This window comes from Silurus aristotelis, assembly GCF_946808225.1.
Source record: "Silurus aristotelis genome assembly, chromosome: 11".
In the NCBI taxonomy this organism is placed as follows: domain Eukaryota; kingdom Metazoa; phylum Chordata; class Actinopteri; order Siluriformes; family Siluridae; genus Silurus; species Silurus aristotelis.
Window position 1 is genome coordinate 1,784,769 of NC_139584.1, and position 25,979 is coordinate 1,810,747.

The 25,979-nt window shown below is 42.6% G+C and overlaps 1 protein-coding gene across 1 annotated transcript in view; it reads left to right on the forward strand.

The window, feature by feature from the left end:
- Nucleotides 1-25,979, forward strand: part of plxna3 (plexin A3) — a 171,513-nt gene that overhangs the window by 60,434 nt on the left and 85,100 nt on the right. Inside the window, exons 4-5 of the mRNA XM_083554849.1 lie at nucleotides 13,059-13,199; nucleotides 23,328-23,428. Coding sequence (XP_083410975.1) covers nucleotides 13,059-13,199; nucleotides 23,328-23,428 — 242 coding nt within the window. The remainder of the gene's footprint in view (nucleotides 1-13,058; nucleotides 13,200-23,327; nucleotides 23,429-25,979) is intronic.

Below are 25,979 nucleotides of genomic sequence, written 5' to 3' on the forward strand. Positions count from 1 at the left end.
AACTATGGTAAAAACTCTGTATTGTGTAAATGTAAAAATTTAACTTTTATGGATTTTTGTATGTTTTTATTAGGTCTCTACTCGATCTCACTAACTGGCCAAACACAAGCTTCTGAACAAACTGACATTAATATACTCTGTATATTGTTCAATATCGGTTTTGTCTTCTGTCGTCCAAGCTAAATGTATAGCGTTATTCATGTCTGTACTTTTAAGACCAAATTCCTTGTGTGTGTCAACACACCTGGCCAATAAAACTGATTCTGATTCTAATTAAAATACTAATTATTTCAGATTTTTCTCTATTCGTGGTCCCCATTGGTATTGCAATTATTCATAATGGTAAAAGGCAGTTTTTTTTTAAGGTTCCAAATGGGGTCAACATGTAAACCAGGAATTTTAGGGCATTTGCTGATTTTCTAATGGAATCTGGAGGTTTTAATGGACTCTAATGGTGACCTTTGTCTATAAACTCTATTTAAAGGTCTTCATTCGAATACTCTTGATACTCCAGAGAAAGAGGAAATCACTTATTTGGGGTTATAAACAGAACCTGTAAAAATAAGAGTCCCCATTAGAGACCCACTGGATTCCATAAAAAAAATCCAGCCAATACCTATATTTACATATTAACCCATTAGAAGCCAGTACATTGCTAAGTAGAACTTCTGTTGCCCTTTATTACCCTAATGACCCGGTTTTCCCAACAGAAGCGAGCTGTAATTATGCATGAGGGAAATTTGTGGCAGTTTTGTCCACATTAAACAAATAGCAGGCTGGCACTATAAATTCAGCCGTCTGCGTCTGAGCCTTGTTAAGCCGAAGGGCACTCCAGCGTAGCGCGAGAGCTATTAATTGTGTTTGCTTTCAAACATGGCGACATGATTGTTGTTTGTCCTTGCTGATACTGTACGTGTGTAATCGTTTGTCTCGGCTGCCGAGTCGGCGAAGAGGCGAGGAACGCCGCTGGTTCCTCCGGATAAACCAGTCCGCACTGAAGGTTCGATGTTTGTTCTAATGCGTCGTTATCTCACCAGAGACTCTCGCTGTTGATTGTTTAATCGTCTGATGCTGTCGTTTGAGCATGTACGTGCGTTCAGGTCTCCAGGCCGAGTTCCGACTCGAAAGTGCTTAGCTACAATTAGCGCAAGTCGACGCCGCGAGGCCCTGCTGCGGCTGAATGGACTTATTTTCCAGCCACTTATCATAACGATTGTGGCCAAGAGCAGACATGACACGGGTAATGTGGGCGCATCACTGAGCTGGCACCTATTCTTCTACTCTTCTCTCAGACACAAACAAGTGGAAATACTCCCCATTTGGCGTTATGGTGGTGTGTAAATAGCACTTATAACTGTTTTAGGATTCACACGTAGACGTGTAGACTTCTGGGAAGATGTTCGACTAGATTTTGGAGTGTGCTTGTGGACATTTGTGTTCATCAGCCATAAGGGTGTTAATAAAGTCAGGTACTGATGTAGGTGAGGTCAGGACACCTGGGGTGCAGTCAGCGTTCACATTCATCCCAAAGGTTTGGGTTTTCAAATTCAAGTCAACGCAAAATCTTATACTGCATGCAAAGACGTCCTGTTCAATTGTGTGCCTCCAGATTTGTGCTAACATTATGAGAAGAACCACATATGCCTGGAAAGGTCTGGTGTCCCAATACGTTTGTCTATATAGTGTGTATATAGTGCGTCTCGAATATCTCAATAGCATCCGTTAGTGAGGCGTGAAACCTTCTCATTCTGCAGCTGTTGGTACTCTGAGGCTCCGTATTTATACATTTCAACATTTATTTCTATTGAAAAGTTTTTGCAAGGGAAAGGTGGTGCTGAGGGTTTAAGGCTTTGGGCTTATAAAGGTACAGAATTGTGTTGAAATCTTAATGATTGCTGTAGGACCCTTAAGTAAAAACCTTAACCTGCTTCACAGTTTGAGGAACTATTTAGCATCCTTTGAAGTTCTTCTGATTTCTCATACCTCCAAACACTGCCCCGACTTCTTTGTCTTATTGAACACTTCATCCTTGAATCCTCCGAAGTCACAGGTACTTTGTTCTAAGTTTTGTTTTTGTAGAATAGTTTAGATTCCTCAACCAACAATGGTCATTCGTAGATGTATAAGATCTGCTCTATGGATCGGAAAATGTTCCGGTTTGTGAGGCTCTCATGACCTTCTGTTCAATGTCAACCTTCTGATGATAGTTGCCATTTTTTTACCCTGATGCTGCTGCTCTCACTTTGGTAATGTGGACCCAGAATTTCTGCTTTAAATCCCTGTGAGGAGTCGAACCAGGGTACCTGTGCTGTATGAGAAGATTATACTCATCCAGGAGTTCCCCTACTTTCGTCTCTCTTGCTAAGATAAACACAGAAGAGCCACTCTAAACAGGATGGCATGGCTGCTCTGTGTGTGCATGCACGTCTGTTTGTGCATGTCTGCGTGTCATAATGCAAGGACGTGCAAAACCAACATGCAATTTCCTGCACAGTTAAATCCTGGATTAAATGCAGTTTGATGTTTGGTTTGCCTCAGGCTGCAGGGGTTAACAGGCTTAAGAGTGGAATTCAAGACACTTCTTCATTGGCACATTTTTCTTTAATTCAGCTGGAATGTGAACGTTACACTTCAGGAGATCTGGAACGCTTCAGGATCCAGCAGTCTTGGACTCTATTTGCTCGCTCATTTTATAAGCATGTTGACGTCTCCTTGGCCCAGCCCCAGATTTGGCACCTGGGCAGCAGGTTGGAATGATCACCAGAGCCTGACCGTGCTGCTTTATGACAAGCGTTTGAAAATGTTCGGCTTTGGTGTGACAGCCGGTCAGAGGCCCGAGTCCAATTCCCAAAAGACGCTGAATGATCTGGCTTCGCTCCAGATCTCCTGCGTATTCATTTCACTGCTGCTTCACTTTCGCTTGACCATTTGCTTCAAGAATCACATGTCCTCACTACAAATAAAACCACTTTGTCTTAATTATTAGTTTGTTTGAAAATCTTCGAGAAACTACTCAAACCCTTTTAAAACCTTTAGAAGTGTAGAAAGATCTTAGAAGCTTGTGGGCCAGTAGTAAAAGCACCACTTTGTGTCGATGGGTTAAAGATACGTATTGTGGAAGCTCCGTTACAGAGAACCAGTGGTGGATAAAGTACATAAACCATGTAGTTGAGTTAAAGTGGAGATGCTAATTTAAATTCAGTAAAAGTAAAAGTGTCCCTTTAAACTTTCACTTGAGTAAAAGTAAAAAAATTTTCTCTCTCAAAAGTATCCAAAATACTGATTTATTATAACTATAATGTTCCTATTATCATTATCACAAGACTTTTTTATTAATCAACTTAACGTGAAAAGACTCAGATACGTAAAAAAGCGAATTAAGTACAAAAACGAATTACATTTACTTCCTCACTGTCCACCACTGAAAAGAATCAAGCATCATGGTAGCTCAGTGGTTAATGCTATGGGTTTCTGATCAGTTCAAGCTCTGGTATGGTCAAGGTGCCACTCTTAACCCATGAATTACCCTGTGCTCTGACCTCAGCTTCCTAAAATCTCTGGGATATGCGAAGAAGGAATTTTCCTTCGCTGTAAAGTACATGGGACAAATATAAAGCACTTTTCTTTCATCTTTCTTTGTTATTTTGAATGTAGGCTGGTCACGTTGTGTCTAGGACGTGGATCCATTATACAAATATTGTCTTGTTACAAACGACTCCTGAGAACTTGTTTCGTCAGCGTGTCTCCATCACACAGGCCAGTCACTGTGGTGGAACTGGTGGAGCTCGACATTCCTGACCTGCCCTGTTCGCCCACTCTCCGGTCCGTTTTTCACCATTCCCAAACCCTGTCCAGAACAATGTGAAGCCAGTTTTTTTTTTACCCCTTATGCCTCCTTAAACGCATCGTCAACGTGCTAAAGATGTCTCAGTTCCACCAGACTGCGACGGAATTTTTCGTCTTTTCCAGGCTGTAATTTCGGCGCAAACGGATATCCCGGCATGAAAATTATGATTTATAGGTGTTTCCTGATGAGAAACATTCCACATATTCCCAACATTGTAATTACTGCATTGTAGAGCTTTAGCGTGCTTTGAGGAACCGGAGTTTCAGCCATGGCTCTTGAAGGAGGAGATACATTGGAGGGGGTTTGGAAGAAATCTTGTCAATGGTTAAACACTATGGTTGCATAGGGCGGAAAATTTCTGGTACGTTTTCGGAAACTTTACATGGGAACTTAATCTGGGGAATTTTGGAAATTTTTTTCCAAGTTGAAAACCAGGAATTTACATGAGTTTACATGTATGTAAATGTATGTAAACTGTATTACATACAAACATAAATGGTCGTAAGCAAACATGCGTGCAAACTAATAGTTTAAAAAAATATATATACTTTTTTACTTTAATTGCAAGTAGAACAATAATAAATATTTCTTAATATCTATTACACAATATTACTGTTGTGTATTTTTGATCAAATAAATGCAGGCTTAAGAAGCAAATGAGACGTCTTTTAAAGATATAAGAAATTAGTGTGTGTAAACTTTTATTTGTTTATTTATTTATTATAATTTTTTATTTATTTATTTATTTTTATTAAAGTTCCTTCAATTTTGTAATATCACAATTTATTCCAATTAATTCTCGTTAATTTCCATTGACATTTCCAAGTCTTGCAGGAATGTTGCAACCTTACTGAACACACACTTATCGCGAACCAAAAATATTGGTGTAACACATTAACCCGGGAATAATGGAGCAGGTGGCGAAACAAAGGCTTGCTGGAAGATATTTACTTAACCTCGTAACCAGCGTCTAGCAATTCGATCACATGATTGGACATTTAGGAATGATCAGAATTCCGGGTGAGCTGAATAGGGTCTCTGCACAGATTGTTAATTTCCTTTAACGATACATTTCCTGTTCCAGCCCCAAACCCCCAAATGACTCGTAAAACTCCAGTCATTCGCCGAATCGGAACACGATCGTGCCGTTTCGCGGACTGTTCCCCCGGTGCTGCGAGTGGGACACGTGTGATTCAGACACTTCATAAATCCCCCCCATCCCGCCCTTTTTACCTATGACTCTTAATGCAAGAGGATCCTATTAGCTCGATGTGTACATTCTTGTAAAAGCATTATTCATTCGGCATTGTTATGAGCAGTCTGTCCACACACACACACACACACACACACACACACACACACACATATATAAAAGCACTTAAAGCCCCACAGGTCACCGGGTGAGGTTGGGTCAGAGGTCAAGGAACGGCGGGGTAAGGTTTCTGAAGGTGCAGCGGAAGAGTTTTTTGTGTGTGTGAGTGTTTCGGATTGAGACGAAGCAGGTGGTGAAGGTGCGAGGAAGGAACGAAGCCTCAGCGCCTGGGCTTTTTCTCCTCCCCTTTAGCCCCATCTGAGGAAACAGGATAAGGGCTTTAATCGAATCACACACACACACACACGCCTTTTGTTCACTTTCCGACATCTTTGTCTTCTAAAAGGATGAATTTGGAGCTTTTGACCTCGTTTTCCAGGAGAGAGAGAGAGAGAGAGAGAGAGAGAAGAGCTTGTTCCTCACCAAGCCCAAGCCCCTCTCTCTCACCACCCTCACCACCACCCCTGCTGTTTTGCTCTTTAATGTAAAATCGATTATCCTTGACGTGAAAGAGTAGCCCACTTTTTCAAGACAAGCATTTTAAAAAAAAACAATGCAATAAAATTTTTTTTTTCCTCCGACATGCTGAAGGAGAACGAATTCTTCTCCTCCTCTCGCACCTCGAACGCTGTGTGCTGTGGGGTGATGAGTTGCTGAGGGCAACAAGCTCTAACTGATATATAGCGGTGCTGAGGGTTAGTCAAACCAGCCTGAGCTTCTGGATGCACGCGTGTGTGTGTGTGTGTGTGTGTGTGTGTGTGTGTGTTTTTTGCATAAACAACAACAGCAGCTTCAGCATCCTTAGTAGCACCACACACTCGGAGCATTAAGCATGAATCGTAGGCGGGGCTTCACCCTTCCACCATATGGTAGAACCTGCTGGAACGTCTTCGCCCGAGCGTGATGGAGCCGAGGGAACATCGTGAATATAGTAATGTACTGGAGATTTATCACACTAACAACCAAATGTTGTCTGGAACATCAAACAGCAAAAAAAATAAAATAAAATAAAAAACAAGCAGCAGCACCATGAATAAGCATTAGACTCATCATAATCATGCTGCTTTTGTCACTCGGGTCTGATTGCCGTTTGCAAACGTGTGATGTTTCCATGGAAACGGATTATACCAGAGTGCGCTGAAATGGGGGGTGAGGGGTGAGGGGGTATGCTATGCTTCTGCATCATGTGTATAACATTTCAGAAAGGGGAATGAATGATGGAGTATGGATGATGACTATTATTGATCCAGTGCTGAAGAAAAGTCTGAATTATGAATTATTGTCCAAAAAAAGTCTCCTCCGCAAACGAAAGAGAAATGACGAACAAATACATAATACTCTCGATATAATCTTGTGAGCCAAACATCTAGCTTTTGCTTTAGATGTGGCCGAGATCCGAGAGACCGGCTACCCAAATGGCCACCCCAATGGCCACCCCAGTCATAATTGCATACATACTTTATATTCAGGTATACAGGCTCCGAGTTACGATGGTTCGACTTACCATTTTTTCCCGATCTTTCAATGGCGATAGCGATACACAAAAATTGGAAGAATATCTACATTTTCGCACGCCAATTTTCTCCTTTTGCAGTCGGAGTCGCCGGATACTGAAACAGAGCGCGTCCGGCGCCATCTTCCACTCGCTGACCGACGCTCATCCATGCGTCCACTGTTCACACGTACATGCTGCATAGTTTATACATTACAGTGGTGTAAATTGCTCTGTTTTGCTAAATTATGCGAATTGTTTAATTGTTAACGGTGTCCTACTCCATATTGATCACCATTCCTGAAGATTCCTTGGTCGCTTGGCCATGTTTCGACTTATCAAGTTACCATGGGGTCGTTATCAATATTTGAAGTTTGGACAACTGCCATGTTTGTTTGCATGATGATCTTTTCTGTGCCACCCCAGAGTAACCCCTGGCCCTGGCCTGGCCACCCCTATGAACAATCCCTCACTGTGCAATTCCTAATTATGTTCCCTTGCTACAATACTAAAAAAAAAACAACAATCCGATATTGCAGACATGTTAAACATTAATTCCGCCCATCAGTAGTACACAGTGCACATGCTTTCTATGTTTGTAAAGCCAGATTCAAGACTATAATGATATTCTTGAACAAATATTTTCTTCCTCCTTTCTTTCCTTCTTGTGGGAACCACCACAGTGACTAGAATATGTGTATAACCGGAATATGACCTCCTCCTTTAGAAACGAGTTTTGAGCCGAAGCCAGTGACAGGATTGTACTGCGTTGCGTTGCGTTGTTTTTTTTCCCCCTCTTTTTGAAAGGATCTTTATAAGTGTGTTGGGAAGGAAAATGTAAGATTAAAGAAGTATGGAATTAGAGGGCGATTTTTCTTACATACCCTCAGTACGATAACAAGATAACGAGCTTCCTGCTATGAATCATTGTCCCTGATTCAATAAAAAAACAAGCCTTCACTGCGATCGTATTAAAACCGATTCGATGGTGATCCTCGGATTTACTCTTCATCTGCCTTTTTAAAAGCCACAGATCTCTCAAATTCGAATCCTGATCCAGAAATGTTCGTATACATCACGATTGTTTATGAAATGACCCAGAAATGGGTACGGGATGTGTTTTCTGTATCCATGGGAAGGTTGTGTTTGTAATTGATGATGTGCTCATGGGTGTCACATGGTCTCGGAGTGATTACAGAGGAGCTCATCTTCCGTAATGGTGGCACATAATCCAATTTTCAGACTGCTGTATGTCCGTCCATCATTGTGACTCGGTTGTAGAATTCTTTTGCCCTTCCACCCCATTGAAACAAAACCCCCTTTCCCCTCCCTTCCTCTGTCGTCTTTTGTTTTCCTTTACCTCCGCCTCAGAGAAATGGAGCTCTCCCAGAGAAAGTCCATTCAGCTGGACCGGTCGGGGATCTGGCTGGAAAGTCAGCACAGCATGGATTCCTTATAATCCCTTCAGTCCCTCATAATCACACACACACAATCGTTTGTCCGTCCAGTCCTTACAGACGCCACATCACATTAATCTCCTCCCAGTTTTTCTGGAATATCTCGAGGCCAATGTTTTTCACAGCGTCCTAAAACCTCGGACAGTCCAGATATCTCCGTGATAAACTGTTCCAATAGAGTTTCTTGCATGTCTCCTTCAAAAGGAGAAACTTTGTATGAACTGCCCCTGCTCTTGACTTCTAATATTTCATTGCAGCAGCCCATGAGCACAACGTCCTCTCCTTTCTTCACTAATCAGCACCGAAGATCTCGAATGCAAAAATCGGTTTATACTGAATACAATCATTCCGGCTTTCATGGCCCCGTGCTTTTGTTCATACAAACTCTTTAATTTGATCACGAGGAGCAGCCCAGAATAAAGGAAGGCCTTCCCACTGTACACCGGATAAGAAGAAAAGAGAGAGGGATGGGGTGGTGGAGGGTGAACAAGAGGAAAGAATGAACTCCAGAGCCACTTAAGGAGCTCCTTTTATTCGGCTCTTGATTCAAAACCTTGACGAGGGTTTCAAAATCGATACGAATCAGGCATTCCAAACAAACAAAAAAATGGCCTCCATCGTTCCATTTTCTCTTTGCTCACAAAACCCAACCCTTAGATCAATGAGGGCAAAATTGGCCCATGAGCAAATCCATCCAGCTTTTCGGTCTCCACACTGAGCTAATTAATAGATAGATCGGCCGGTGCAGTTACCTTGGCACCCTTAAGAGTGCTGTGAAGACGAAAGTGGGCGAAAGTACTATTTATCTAAATTCCAATTACCCTCATGTGCACTGTTTTGATGTTGCAGTTGGGTCAGTGCTCAGCAGGCAGAGCAAGATCTTTGCATTTCAAACACTTGAGGGAGAAAAGTTCAAGAGAGAGAGAGAGAGAGTAATGACTAATGAGTAATGTGTGTGTATATGCGGGTTTAAACTTTGTAGAACCTGATCTAAAGTACTCAAGATCTTGAACTAGTACACAATTTACACATAGTACAAATCTGGATTCCTCTATTTGCACACAATGCAATTTTTGACGACGTTCTGAAGCCAGACAGATGTTAGTCGCTATTTATTGTTCTACAAGCTTGTATCCTAGATTGTATTTCAGTCTCTTGCTATATTCTTGGTTCCTTCTAAACTTCTTTGTTCTCTAACAGTGATTAGGGCCCCAGTAATGATACTTTTCCCACCCTGTACGGTTAGGGTACACTGGGGTTAACGGGTACCACCACAGCACGAGTGTTTCAAGGAAACAATATCTTCGAGATTCGCTCTGTTTACAGGAAAGTACTTTATTTATCTATATTTCCACAGCATCAACTTCAAAATAGTCCCCTTGCACAGTAATACAGCCCCCAGTGTTCTTCTGGACCTTGTCCTGGAAGTCTTCTTTTCGAAGCGTGTCAAGCTCCTTCTGTCTTTCGCGCCCAATCACTACGGTGTCAAAACGGCAACCTTTTAGCTGGATCTTAATTTTCGGGAAGAGGGCGAGAAACTCGCATGTGAGGAGAAGCTCTGGAACAGGGTGTTCTAACTTGCTGTCAATGATAAAATTGCAGACGTGGTCAGAATAGCGGAAGACGTCTTTTGACTTGATGATGGTCGGTGCTCCCTGTGACTGTGTGCATACTTGTGCTGCCATCTGTTGGCGTGTTACAAAACTAGTCTCGAAACCTTTTGAAATTGCCTCGTATTCTTTGCTGCCATTTAAAAATGTGTGAAATATCAAAACACGAAAAAAACGAAGGACTTTTAATGGTTAAAAATTGGTGGCTCAGTTGAAGGTCATGAGTTCAACAAGATGCCACTGCTGGACCCTCAATCCTTTTAGATGGCTTTTGCATTTTTCATGTTCTAATATTTGAGATCTAACTCAGGAAACGGTATTAATTGATGTTGGTGTGTTAGAACATGTGTAGAAGTTCTCTAGCACAAGGGTTTTTCCAGGGTAACTTGCGCTTATCAGTTCTACAGCTGAGTAATTGAGATTTAAGGGCCTTGCTCAAGGGCACAACAGTGGCAGCTTGGAGGTGATGGAATTTGAACCCATGACCTTCCGATCAAAAGTCTAACATCATATCCACTAATCTCCCACTTCCACCAGATGGACAAAACCTGGTCTGATGAAACCAGTTCCAACTTCTGCAGCAGGTACTGTGTAACTATTTAGAGCAGAAAGGCAGGATGAAGGCTGGCACTTTTCTCGCGAGTGCAGCTGTGCCTGGCTTGTGTCAGGATGGCAGGCTATTTTGTTTAACCAGACCACTCTGGAGTGAGAAGCTTCTCTGTTTTGACTTGCCCTAAGCGCTGGTTGTTTGGTGTCAAGACACTGACTTAAGTGCACTTGGAGACAAGCTCTGGCCCGTTTTGCCGTTTTGTTTTGTTTTGGGTTTTTTTCCTCCCCATAAATGGAAGAGTTGATGAGCTGAGAGCCGTGCAGGTCACGCTGGATGACCCGGAGAGCCTGCTTGCGTTTTTGGAGAGATCTTCCACACTGACTCACACTTTTAAAAGTGATGTAGGCGCCATCATCGCGGGGCATATCGTCACTGTTTTTACGCTACGCTGCTCCCCTTTTAGCCGCCCCTCGTTTGTTGCTCAAGTCGGCCTTTTGTGGCATCGGGATCAGTTTACAGACGCGTTCACTTTCCCAGACTTGAAAAATGCAGATGGGAGCCGTTGGAGATAAAACGAAGCGATAAGCCGTCACCGACGGCTGCCAATGCACAACACTACAGCTGGTGCTGCATGCATTGACAAACTGCGGCTCGAGTCCGTCATCTTCCAGAACCTTCTGTCCCGCTGCTGCCTGACTCACGCTCTCCCGTTTGGCCACAGATTTCTGACACCCAATATGGCAGCCTTTGACTAATTGACGCCACCTTGTCAACCCTAATTAACAGGCTAACGATGTTTTTCACTTCGGCCAACCCAGATATTTAAAAGGCCCAAACTCTGCAGGATCACAGCTGCTCCCTGCCTTCTTTCCTCTTCGTTGCGATTTTTTTTTACGTCTTTGTTTCCACTTCGGAATTAATGTGCGTTAGTCAGACTCTTATTTCCGTCTCTTGTCACTTCCCTGTCACTGTTGATGACACATTTGCTGGCTGCATTTTTTTTATTTTTTTTTTTTTTATTATTTCCTGCAGAAATAGGTGAGCTCTTTGCTTTTTTTTATTTTATTTCATTTTTTTACGATACTTCAAAGACGGTTTGCGTTTGTTCTGAGCATGCTCACTACGCAAATTATCGCTGTAAGGAAACATGTAATGTCACTAATGATGAAGCAGCAGGGGCTCGAGAGCCGGCGTGTGTTTACCGAGGTGCCTGCTCGTGCGCCTGCACGGGTACGCCATCATTAAAACCTAATTGATTTTCTGTTTTCTGTTCGATGACGGAAGAAAAGAAAAAAACGCGTCCCGAATTTGCGCTTGTCGGTAAACAGTAATCCGAGTTCGTGCTGTTGGCGTATGTCTTTTCTGAGCTCTGCCTTTCTGAAGCTCTTTTTCTGGGTCAGCGGCAAAGAAGCACACACACTACTCCAGAGAATGGCGGGCCAATTAGAATCCTCCGGAATACCACATCTGTCAGTAAAGCGTCAAAAAAACAAAAACACGAGCAGCAGGATCCTGTGTGAAAATGCAGTAAATCACAGTGTCAATATAAAACAATCGCCCGCTGCTATTTTTATCCAAATTTTATTTCATTTGCGGTTATTAGGAAATAAGAGACTCTGCTTGTGCTGTTAGAGGAAAATCAACTCAATCCGGTGCATCCGTGTTTTATTCCTGGATACAACAGTGATCTGAATCTATACTAATAAAAAATAAATACTTTTTATCTGATTTTAGTTACACAATCAGCGCTTTACTCTCTGCCCTGTATAGACACTTAAGACTCCTCCCCCAGAGAAAACATTAGCGCCCTCTGCATTAATCCGGTTCAGGGCTGTTGATCCGATACGTATCGCGATCCGATATTTTGCGATCCGATTCATCGCGATACTTTGCAATATATATATTGGGATATTTCTTATTTTAGGATATGGATATAATCTGTAGGAACGCTGTCATTAAGAACACACCACCATATGCGAAACTTAACAATATTAAAAATAAAGAATAATAAATAAAATAATAGTTAATAAACATTATACCACAATGCGATCGGCATTAGCAAAATTCTCTATCTGGAGTTCGGAATCTAAACTCAAAACAGCGAAACAACGGCCATGAATCTTGTGTGAATAATTTGTTTTGTCTGAATCTGTATTTATTTATTTAAATAAAAGCACGATTTCGTACTTTTTACCCGATTTTGTTTACATGCAACGTCATTCACAATCACCGCTTTACTCTCTGCTCTGTCTTTGCTTCGAATTGACACTGGAGACTTAAAAACCATCGTCACGGTTGTAAATTAGCTCTGTTTATCGGTAAAACACTGGCGATACGATACGTATCGTGATACAAGGGTTGCGATACTGTAAGCAAGGCGATATGTATTCGGATATTTCTTTTTTTAGGAAATCTGTCATTAAGAACACACCATCATATGCAAACCTAAGCACGACAATAATAATAATAATAATTCAACCAGAACACAATGGGATCTGCATTTGTGTTAATTCTCTATCTGGAGTTCAGTTTATAAACTCGAAAACTACTGGCGTGATTTTTTTTTTTTCCACAAATTTTTTATTTTTAAATATCTTTTAAATTGATATTCTCAAAAATATCATTTTTGAGAATCGATACAGTATCGCCGAACAAAATATCGCGATACTCGCGTGTTTCGATGTATTCTTACACTCTCATTTTAAATGCTGATTTATTATTTTTTTTTAAGCATTTAGAAGAAAGAACATACCTTCTAATTTGTAAGTTTTTCCTCTTTGCCTCTTTCAGATCCGAGTGGACGGCGCGTCTCCGTCAGCCCAGAACGTGCTGCTGTACGAGACGGTCACGGTGGTGGAGGGAAGCCCGATACTGCGTGACATGGTGTTCAGTCCGGATTATCAGTACACATACTTGCTGAGTGACAAACAGGTAAACATCTGCACATCTGGACCATGGCGAACTAGTTTTAAAGGGAATTATTGAGAGGCTTTTACAAATTTAGGAGACTAACCCACCTCAGGTACAGCTCCACATGTGTGAGGTTTAGCTGAGAGCATCAGTTTGTCTTATTGCTTAGTTTTGAACTAGAGGTCGACTGGATTTACCGATAGCTAGTTTTCGTCAGTGTTTTGCCTCTAGAGGTCGCTCTCGTAACGGCGGAGGAACGGAAAAACTATCGGTATGGTTTTCGGTATGGTTTTTCTCTGCCGATAGTTCCAGCGATTAACTGTCCATGCCGCTCTTTAGTTTTAACAGTTTTACACAATCACAGGTCACTGTTTCCGTTCTCTTCGGCCTGAATTGATCACAATGTGCTGACACCGAAGAAAAAAGCATCACTGGGGCCGAATTGTAGATCACTGGTTAACGTTAGCCTTGATCAGAAGGTCATGAGTTCAAATCCCAGCACCAGCAAGCTGCCACTGCTGGGCCCTTGAGCAAGGCCTTTAACCCTCACCTGCCCAGGTGTGCAGATGATATTTTTGCATGTAAATGACATTCATACACCTGAGCCGTTGAGGGTTAAGGGCCTTGCTAGTCATGGTAGGATCTGAACTGACAACCTTCTGATCAGAAATCCAACATCTTAAACCCTGATCTAGTCTGGATAAGATCAGACGTGACGAACGCTTTTATTTTCTGGTTTGAATTTTATGAATATAATCAATTTTCCCGCATGATTTACGGTTTTGTGGTTCGCTAATAAATTATTTATTGACGCATTTGTCATGCGTCCCAGATCCAACTACCCCCTTCACCCCATTCACCCCCCCATCCACCCCATCCACCCCCTTCACTCATGTCTAGCTTTTTTTTTTTTCTTCGAAAGCGGAATCTGGGCTACGTTGTTTTAACATCTGCGCTACAGATCCAAAGCGTCGCGTGTGTTTGAATGAGTGTGAATGGGAGCCCCAGCTGGTGGTCCAAACAAGACTCGTCTCCGTCTTCTCGCGAGACGAGAAAAGACACTTCACCCAAGTACAGCTGCGAAGAGAACGATTCCGCCGTCTTTTCTTCAGGGTTTGTGTTCAAAACCCCATTTTTTCTCTCGATGCTCTGTTGCTTATTCGCACATCTGGCGCATCGTACATGGTTCTGAAAGACGTGGTATGAGAACGGCACGCGACCGCCGATCGTCGGAGGGGGACCCGAGCGAAACTTGGAGGACGTTGAAATTCTTCTCGGCATGGAAGCCTTGAGCCGGGCTAATATTTCGAGATTATTGTGAGCTTGAGGAAATCAAAGCGTTAAAACCCAATTTTTCCTCTTTCGGTGTATAATGCATGCACAGGCCATAAGGGAGCAGTGATCATTAGTGAGGATTTATAACAAACATGGCAACGCATTGACTCGCCGTGAGCACGAGCGACAGCTGGAGACGAGATATGTACAGAAACAACATCTGCATGGAGTGATGCAGCATGTTACTATTTTCATAATTTACATTTATGGCATTTGGCAGATGCCCTCATTTACAGTGACTTACATTTATCTCATTTTTCGTATACAAATGAGCAGTTGAGGGTAAAGGGCCTTGCTGAAGGGCCCAGAAATGGCAGCTTGGCGGTGCTAAGCCTTGAACCCCTGACCTTCTGATCAGGAACACAAAGCTGTGTTTTTTATTTTTTTTATTTTAACCTTCACATTTTGACCCCATTTCCATTTATAATAACCTCCACTTCTCTGGGAAGATGTTCCACCAGATTCTGTGGAGGTTTGTGACTTTCAGCCACAAGAATGTGTGTTATTAAGGTCAGGTACTGATGTAGGTGAGGTGAGGAGGAAAAATCTAACCCAAAGGTGTTCAAAAGCTCTAAAGTAGATCTTCCACAATCTTCCAACTTATATAAAGCAGATCTTCATGGAGCTGGAGCTTTGTGCACAGGAGCATTGTCCTGCTCGAGCAGGTTTGCGTCTTCTGGTTCAAAGGTTTAATTTCATGCAACAACGTCCAAATACCACGGTGCACCTTCAGCTTTTGGATGACGGTTTTAGAACCACATGTGGTTGTTTGTAGCTAAAATTCGCCAAATCCTTCTGAAAATCTTCAGGATCTGCTACCAGTTGGTTTCTAGCTTGTCCTATATATATAATGGTGTGACTCCAACTTTTGGTTGGTTGATTGGTGAAGAACCGCATATGGCTGGAAAAACCCGGTGTGTCCCAATACTTTAGCCGAATAAATCATTTTTATCCATTTGTGAAGATTCTGAAACGCTGACACTGGAGACTCCTTCCATCCTTTCTTCAAAGTCCTCTTCAAATATTTAGCTTTAGATCTTGTGACATTCTTGTGTAAGATGTTTAGTACAGAAAAGACAATGAGCGAATCAGCTGCCGTAAAACATCTTATTCAACAGCATCTGACCAATCAGAAGTCGGGACTTCATCAGCAGCTCTGTGGTTGAACGTTGAAGCTGTATTTTCGCCACACCGTCGTACCGTTAGAGAAAAAAAAGAAGTGAAAATCGGTCTGGTCTTTCACCATCGCTGGAGTTGCTGGTGAAAAAAAGCAACTCCAGTCAGCTCCAGCTATTGATGTTTGTGTGAAGGATTGAGATGTTCGATGCTCTGTGCATTAAAGCGACGATCGATCGCGCGTGTTCAGCGCTGATTAAAAGCTTTACGTTCGGATCATAAGTGTCCGTCGATGTCTCTCGAACCTAAAGACGTTGGTTGTAATAAGGCTTCGTTCGTGGGGGGGGGAGTTTAAACCACTCTGCTGTGGTTAAGGATCTGATGGTGTTTCGAGTGAAGAACACACAATGGCTGATAACGTTCCAGTTGGTTTCCTTTCAGTGCTCGCAATCTGCCCGCTGCCAAAGGCTGCCGGTAAACGAGACGAATGCCGGTTTTACACCCACCTAAACTGTAATTATGGAACAACTGGCAGCGTGTGTGACTCGTAAAACACGTTCCTAAATCCATTAGATAAACTTGAGTAAACTTTATATTCAGACGTGTTTAGTCACCGTTAGTTAATATGTGGCAAAGAAGGCGTGGCCTTGGTGCTCTCAGGTACTGTGAAGTAGGCGTGACCTCGTTGCTCTCATCTTCAATGGAGGAGGCGTGGCATTTCAGGTTTCAGGTTCTGTGAAGTAGGCGTGGCATTTGTGCTCATGTTTGAGCAAAGACGGCATGGCGTGTGTGAGGTATGTCCTGTATGTTCTCAGGTTCACATAAGGTGTGACCACTTTCCATATTGGTAACCCTGGAGGAGGTGTGGCCTCTATGCTGTCTGGTTTGGGTACGGTGGTGTGGCCTCTTTCCATATCTGTGTCCCTGAAGAAGGCGTGGCCTCTATCCTCTCAGGTTCATGGAAGGAGGCGTTGACTTTATACCATGAATCACAATGTGTATCTCCGAAACCGCTCCTTCCACGTCATGCGTATGTACATATAACTCGAGTCCAATCACGTTGAGGTGGGAGGAGTGAGGAGGTCAGTGCGATCAGCCGAGCGTGCCGTTATTTCGGATTTACTTCCGTTCTCGTTCGGCAGGAAGGCGACGGCCGGCTGCGAGATATAAAACATGAAATATTAAAGATGAAGTGAATGACAGCGGGTCAATAATTGATGTGCCACACCGAGTGACAAATTTGAATATTTCATTAGCAGCAGGTGCGCGGGCGGGGGAAGGGTCACGTTCGCTCACCGAGCGCTCTCGATGCGTTTGTTACGCTCGGCGAACGGCGAGGACGTTTCCAATTCCGCCGTCTTGCTGAACGGAAGCCGAGAACAAAAGGATGAGCTCGTCACTCGGAGTGGATACCGAACCCTCCTGCTTAACCTTTCAGTGATGCATCAAACTCGCAGATCGAGTCGAGTGCTGGGATGTTCTGGTGTATTTATTTGTGCATGTGGGGGTGTGTAGGAAAAGAGAAGGGAAAAAAAACCTGGACTGGAGGCAACAGATTATAAAACGGTGTATTTATGCTTGGCTGCATGGCAGAATAAATTAGCATAAAGCCTTAATCTTGCTACACCTCGCCCACCCTCAGTCACACACACACACACACACACACACACACACACACACACACACACACACACACACACACACACTTTTTCCTCTTCACATTCTTAGACACACAGCTGTAGAGCTATCAGCTGCTTCTCGGCACTTAAAAGCCACGGCCCTGTCCCTTTTGGGTGGGATTGTTTATTCCATGCTCTGGTTTTTCTCACTGCGGCGTCTAATCTCGGCTCTGATCAAAGGCGAGTCTGGGGCTCTCGTACACCGTCGGAGAAACCAGACACGTTTGTGTTTAAGTCTAACCCTGATACTGTACACAATACGTCCACGGCCTTATTTATCAGGACTGCGGCTGGACTGGGGATTTATGTCTTCTGCAAATAAATAAATACATGCATTTGTTAGAGCATGTGATTTGAATATGCAAATCAAATATGCAAATGTTTCTTCTTTTGTCTCTCTGTGTTTGCTGCAACTCCTATGTCTGGTAATGGCTATCTTGTTGTTCTAACGTTCCCCGGATTTCCTTCAGGTTCTCTGACTCTCAAAAAAAAAAAAAAAAAAACATGTCGCTCAGTAGATCGGATACGATCACCCTCCCTTTAAAGGGAACGTTGTGTCCTGGTGATGGACTGGCATCCCATCCAGGGTGTAGTCCAGCACACGCCCAGTATTCCCAGCATAGCGTTTGGATACGCCGCAACTCAATACGCTTGCGTCTCATGTGGAATTCGTGACTCATTGGGGTCATATTCATCTTCTCAAAGGTGAACCAAAGATGGCAACACCCAGATCCCGTACTTCATAGAAGTTTGCTGAAGACATTCCAGATTTTCCTGACTGCAGACCTCCCTGAGTGTGTATCACGGAGGTAATCTGGCATTGTGTTTGAATTGTAACCACACTATAAAAAAAGACGGGTTCATGTTTTCCCGTGAATTCCTTGCGCCATTTTGGGAAGTGGTTAATGGTTGTATTGCGTAAGGTTGTAAGTTCAAATCCCAGTACCATCAAAGCTACCAAACCCAAAATATTGCACTGAAACTCCACTGTCTCCAAGGGACCAACTGGGGCTGTGATGTTACATCAAATGATCAACCAGTCATGATCGAAGTACAGGTCGTCCCCTGGGTTACGATTTTTCGATCTTACAATGACAATAGCGATACCACAACAAATATTTTACGTCCCGAGCAGCAGGCAAGGCAATGAATTTGGGTTTCAAAGTGAATTTTATAAGTTTCATTTGATCAAATAGTTGAGGGTGAGAAAATTCTGACTATAAATTTGATTAAAAGAAAAAAAATCTAATAATGAAAATTACAATATTGTGCCAATTGCACATTATGCATACCTCCTACATACAGGTAGTCCCTGAGTTACGATGGTTCAACTTACCATCGATCTTACGATGACGATAGCGATACAAAAATAATTTTTTTTAATGTTGACATTTTTGCGTGGCTTTTTATTTTCCGAAACAATACGTTGTGGCACTGATGTACGCATCTCGCACATTGTGAGAAGAGTTCAGTTGTCTTGTTTCTACATTATGGTACTGTAAATTTTTTATACATTAAGGTACTGTAAATGGCTCCGTTTGGCTAAATTATGTACTGTAAATTGTTATAAAAACGACAGTACACTACCCCACACTGATCTTTCTTTAAAACTCCTAGGCCATGTATTGCCTTACGCTATTTTCATCTCCACCTGTATTTCGAAAATTTGCTTCCAAACTAAAAATTCCTCCAACGATTGGCCCGTGATCATTGGCTCCTCCCATCCTTGCTGATGTTTCAATCCTTTCATAAGGGAACTGTGATCACCCATGTAACCCTGAAGTTTTTAATCCGTCGTCATCCGATTCACCGGCACGTGCGAGACGCTTTAAAACAGAGCGCGCCGGTGACCTTTAGCAGCCGGCGGCCGGTAATTATCCGTTCACCATTGATTTCACGTTGCCGCACGTCGACAAATGAGGTTGGATCAGTTAAGATCTGACGCTTGTTTGCCCACTCTATTGACTGCACATACTGATAACGCAGCCATGTTCAAACAAATACTAACATACCCACGCGCGCACACACACACACATACCCACGCGCACACACACACACAATAACATTATTCATGTAATTCCCATCCCAGTCCTCCCACTCTCGCCTTATATAAGCTACGGTTCGTAGCTTGGCTGCCTGCTCATGCATTTTTAAATCCAAACTTATGAAGTATGAAACTTTCAGCTCTTCTACTCCGGGATCTGTTCGCTCTTCTGGCAACTAACCTCCTGATCCCAGGGTCTGGAGAATTGATGTTTTGTGCTGAACGCTGAGGTAAACTTTGAATCTTCTCAACCTGGTCTTCGTTTGGTATTCAGTAAAACGCTGCACCAGTAACCACAAGTCATATTTTTATAAATTCTTGCTTTGTTTTTTTTATGCTTTCTTTGATTGAAGTGTTTATCAGGGTTTATTGGTGCCTGATGAAACGTCGCTTATTCTCCAAAAAAACAGAATGTCACCATTTTGAGAAGAAAATATAGCACAGTCTAAATTCAAGCCCTTTCAGCTCATTTGGTGTAAGTAAGCTAAAAAAAAAACCAAAAAAGCATCAAAATATAAGAATTAAATGCATTATTTAAGAAGAATCCGACTGGAAACAAGTCAAGCGCAGTAAGATGATCCCACCTGGTACGATTTCTTGAAATAAGAAAACATATCTAGGCTTTAGAAAAAGAACAAAATGTCTTAAGCATTAAAACTGTTTTTCCAAGCAGCCAATTTTAGTCTCATTAACTAAAAACGCTTGTTGATTTATGAATTTTTTTAAATGGTTTGTTTTTCCTAATTTTTGTGAAAAGATCTTAAAACCAGAGAACAAGCGAAATGACATTCAGATGTCTTGTACACAGTAGTTACGATGCAAAAACTACGCAAAACCATCACTTTGTGATTCTCGAAATACTTACACTTATTGCAACATAAAACATTCTTGAATGTATTTTGCCGTTTACCGAACACGAAGATCTTCAACATCAAACTACACAACAATTTAGTAAAAACAGAACAAGATAAAACAAAATATTAGCAGTACTGGATAACGTTTGCAGACTCTTATTTGTTATCAGGTCGTAAATAAATGTGTTGGTGTCGACATTGGAATAAATAATACAAAGGAACAAGTCCTAAGTGTGATTATTGAGCTGTTTTTTTTTGTTGTTGTTGCTGTAAGTCTCAAAAGCTTTGCTTACCGTCTCAGCACGCAAAAGCGACCTGAGCTACGCAGAGAAACGTGGTACAAACCTCTGATCGGTTGTCACAAACGAGGCGTATTAAAGCCGTTTCATTCTAAGATATGTGACTAAGTTGATCAGCAGCGATCTCCTTTTTACGCTCGTGATGTTTCACTGCAGCTCTCTTGAGATGGAAACTTGTGAGGTTGTGAAGTTGCTTCTTCACAACCAGGCTTGGATGTGAATCCAATTAGTTAAATGGAAATCGACACCGATGAGGATCAATTGACCTGATGATCGTAGTACTGATTTCAGATGGATCAAAATCATGGCACTTTGATGGTTCAGCGAGAGGTCAGGATTCGAGTCTTGGATTCGTAGGAATTCGTCTTGGAGTTTGTCAATACTTGTCAATCGAAAATAATGTTCATGCCGGACATAATCCAGAGTAACTGCAGCGCATTGTGATGTTAAATGTCAAAGTTACAGAGGTGGAAAATGTCGTCAGTCGAATGGATTATGGCCCAACACGAAAGCTGTGCAGGTGTATGGCGATAAAGCACTGTTAAACCCGTGCATCGCAGGAAAGAGTTTAAAACTGGCAACCCACAGTGACAGTCAAAAACATCAAACAGCTGGAATACGAGTCAAACCAACAGGGCTTTTGTGACTAAAGCCAAAATTTCTTCCCAAGAACATGTCCTTCTTGTTTTACTGGACATTTTCAAACAAAGGCCAAGAGGGAGAGAGACGTTTGCAATGTGACTATCAGACTCTGGTACAAGCTAGCAACGGGTGTGTTTTTTTTCCTGAGCTAGCGCATTGAGCGAAGACGCCGTTTTGGGAAAATATGTTAAAATATTACCAGGTGGTGTCAAAGGTTTGGAGACTCGCTCTGTTTACAAGAAAGTACTTTATTTATCTCAGTTTCAAAAACAGTCCCCTCGCACGTTCTTCTGGAACGTGTCCCGGAAGTCTTTTTTTTTTTTCATGAAGGTCTTCCTGGTCTCTAGTTACGTCTCTGTGGCAGATTTGCCCAGTTTCACGCAGAATTTCACGTTTGCTCTCTGTTCTAACTCCGTGATGAAATCGTAAAAGTGTTATCAAAAACCTTTTGATATCACCTCATATATGGTTGTAGAAGAGAGATAATTCCCCTTGTTGTTGTGTTGGGCTTTTAAAGGTTCCAGGGTCAGCCATGATGCAGTAACCCTGGAGCACAGAGGGATAAGGGCCTTGCTCAAGGGCCCCAAGGCTTATAGCTTGGTAAAACTGGGGCTTGAACTCCCGACCTTTTGATCAGTGACCCAGAGGCTTGAGCACTTCTTATCACTTTTGGTCAAAAGGCTGTGAGTTCAATTCCCAGCACCAATAAGTAAGCTGCCCCTGCTGGGCCTTTGAGCAAGGCCCTTAACCCTCAACTTCTCAGTTGTATAAATAAGATAATTGTAAGTCGCTCTGGATAAATGTGTTGCAGGGGAATTGGGAGTTTAGAACCGGTGACCCTGATTCTCTCACAGCTGGAATGCGACTTCCAGAAAGATTTGTGCAACAGGTTTAAGCCACTTGTTGGCGAACCTCAGAGGACAATAGCGAGAGGTATTTAAAGCAAAACTGGCCACTGGACACCACAGTGGCTCGGATACACATGAATTCGTCGTGTAATGTTTACTTCATTCTCAGTGAGCCCATCGAGAAGCGGTGCTGTTTCAGCAAGTCTTAATTCCCAGCTGGAAATCCGATCTAACACACAGTCCGACTCTCTGTAGTCACCCAGATCTCAGGTTTACTCTGTGATTTCAGGAAACACGGAGGCAAGAAGAGCCTTTCGCTGGTGTTCGGTTATTAATTATTCATCGTGAGAAGGTGTGGGCGTCGCGTTTTGTGGCGTCGTGGCCGCTGGAAAAATACATTCAGTTAAAATACCGTTTCTCCTTCAGAGGCGATACAATAAAGATCGTCATTGTGTTTAAGACATGTCAGAAATCAACAGTATGCTTTGTGGTGGAAGTGGAAGCTTAAGGTGTTACCCTGTGGATGGAGTTCTGTTTAATTGGAGATCACTCTATGTAAGAATGATTGTACATGAACCAGCCTAAAGATCCATGAAGTTCCTGAGCAACTCAAGAACGTTGAGATTGGATTTGGACCGGAACTGATTTTAGCAGTCTGTATTTCCAATGATGGAAATTCGGTGTTCAGGATGCGGATTTCGCTTTTTTTTTGTTTGGTTCCTCTCAAGGTTTTTTCTCCTGATATCCCCAGGAGTTTTCCCTTCAAATCAGTCACCATTGGTTTAGTCATTAGGGTTTAACTACATTATAAGGAACAAACAGAAAAAGCTTATGAGTTCAATTCCCTCCACGCTGCTCCTCTTGAGGAAGGCTTTTAACCCCTTACCTGCTCAGCTGTTTGAAGGATAACTGCAATGTAAATGTCTTTTTATTCTAATGATTATGCATGGACTCATACCTCATTTGACTTTGTGCAGGGTGTAAATATTGACAGTTAATCTTTACCCCTGGGAAGAAAAGTGGCAGCTTAGTGGTTTAGGCTCTGGGTTACTGATTGGAAGGATGATTGGGGGTTTATGCCCCAGTATCGCCAAGTTTCCACTCTCAGGGCCCTTGAGTAAGGCCCTTAACCCTTTGTCCTACAGTATTATGGCTGGACTCCAGCTTTCTAACGTCGCAGGGATGTGTAAACAATTTTACTGGTGCTGTAATGCACATGTGACAAGTAACTTGCTGGTATGTCCTGAAGAATTTGCACCATAAATGTAAATGTGTGTGTGTGTGTGTGTGTGTGTGTGTGTGTGTGTGTGTGTGTGTGTGTGTGTATTGCAGGTGACTCGTCTCCCAGTGGAAAGCTGTTCTCAGTACAGGAGCTGTAAGAGCTGCCTAGGCTCCGGAGATCCTCACTGTGGCTGGTGTGTCCTTCATAACAAGTGAGTTCTTCTATTTACACTCTAACAGTGGAATTATTTATTTATTTTTCTGCTTGTACTTCATACCAGATACGCAGCGCTACAGCGATTTCATGCTGAAATTAAAGCCGTGATTGCCTTACACGGAATACTTTCAACCGTTTTCTTGGTCACCTCTTTTTTTTTTCTGCTAGACTTATTTTTCTTTTTTCTTTTCCATCCATGCATGAGTTCACACCCAGACATCAAGGAGGGTCACGCTGCATTTTTCATTCCTCGATTCAAATGCGCACGAATGCCGGCGTACGGTTGAGGTTTTGCATTTTGTCGAGTTCCGAAGTACAGGTTTGGCAATATTTTAACACCGGCACGTATCTGGGCTCGGTCGTATTCTCACTGCAGATTTGTGTCGAAATTTAGCAAAATCCTGGTTCCCCTTTTGCTGCTAAATCAGTTGTGACCCATCGATCATTAACAGCATGAACTTCTTCAGCAGTTTGAGCTACAGGAGCTTGTCTGTTGGATCGGAACCACACGAACCAGCCTTCGCTCCTCACGTGCATTACCTAATCGCCGGTTCATCACTGTTCCATCCTTGAAACACTTTTGATAGATTCTGACCACTACAGACCAAGAACATCCCACAAGAGCTGCCATTTTTGGAGATGCTCAGACCCAGACGTCTAGACGCTACAAAATGTTCACCTGCAGCCTAATAAATAAATCCACTCACTAACAGGTGCCATGATGAAGAGAACATCGGTGTTCTTCACTTCACCGCTCATAATGTTATGACTGACTGGTGTATAGTGCATTCTGCCCACCAGGTGGTGCTATAATATGTAGCCAAACATAGCTATTGTAATAACTTTTGGAGATCTCCTAGTCTTTGTATTCAAAAAAGATCTCACGAATATTATTAGCAAGCTAAAAGAAACGACCTAGCGAATGTGCTTTGCTGTTATAATAAACCGCCACTCTTCTGGGAAGATGTTCCAGCAGATTTTTCAGAGATTTCATTCAGACACCAGGGTGTAAGAAAAGTCAGGTACTGATGTAGGGAGGTGAGGAGGTTATAACTTTATAGCAGGAGATCTTCCACATCATCCAACCCATGTAAAGCAGATCTTCACGGAGCTGGCTTTATGTACGTTGTCATGCTAAAACAATTTTGGGTCTCCTAGTTCAAGTGAAGGGAACGTTTCATGCTGCAGCCTCCAAAAACATGCATCTCCAACGTTGTGGTAAGAGTTGTGGGAGGAATTACATGTGGCTAGAAAAGTCAGGTTTAGCTTTTCTAAAGGTTTAGCCTAGTGGTTAAGGCATTGGACTTTGGACCTGAAGGTTATGAGTTCTAATCCCGGCCACATCAGGCTGCCACTGAGCACTTCTGGGCCCCTGAGCAAGGCCCCTAACCCTAAAGCTGCTCAGTTGTATGAATGAGATAAATGTAAGTGGATAAAAACTTTTGCCAAATGCCATAAATGTAAAAAGAAAAGGATTGAGCTAGAGATGTATATATGCTAATGCTAATGCTAGTGAAACATGCTCATGGAAATGCCTTTTAAAAACCCGTGAACTCAAATCTAACTAAAGCAGCGTTTAAAGGTTAGCGTGCTGATTATGTAACTCACACGAGGACCATGACACAACATCCCTACTGCAACACCAAGAGCCCGAAAATGAAACGTAATCCAAAATATCCCCATCGATTTCATTCCGAGTTCTTATCCAAAGTGTCTGACTCGATCTATACGAAGGCCCCGAGCCACAGGATGGCCCTAAATCTGCGCCTCGCGGAGCTCTGTAGCAGGCGAGAAGTTTCCAGCCTGCAGTTACTGGAACTGAATTTTACACAGAGGAACGCTCAGAGATAAACACGAGCCGGTTTAGAAAGTCGAGCACGGGATGGGTTGCCAGTTCCTCGCACAGTATCTGGACCAAACACAGACTTTTTATAGATAGATAGACAGAGGGATGGACTGATGGAATGGACGGATTGATAGACAGACGGATTGATAGACAGACGGATTGATGGACAGACGGATTGATGGACAGACGGATTGATGGACAGACGGATTGATGGACAGACGGATTGATGGACAGACGGATTGATGGACAGACGGATTGATGGACAGACGGATTGATGGATAGACGGATTGATGGATAGACGGATTGATTGACAGGCAGATGGATAGAGGGACGGACGGGCAGGGGGCTTGAATGGATGGATGGATATATGGATGGATGGATGGATGGATGGATGGATGGATAGATCTGACCTCGACCTTGACCCCTGACCTGATATGTATTATATTAATAAAATCATGAGCTCTGATGAGGAGATCAGAGGAGACGTCTGGGATGTGTTAGTGATGTGTCTGTGGGAGGAGGAACATTTGAGCATGTGAGCTTAAAAAAAAAAAGGATTTTTTGACATGTGGTGTGTGTGTGTGTGTGTGTGTGTGTGTGTGTGTTTGCACTCCTGGACCAGTCGAGGTCTTTGAGCACAGATGGATATGGTGGCCTTGGATGCATTTCCTAAGAACTGCAAAACATTGATTTCTTTTTT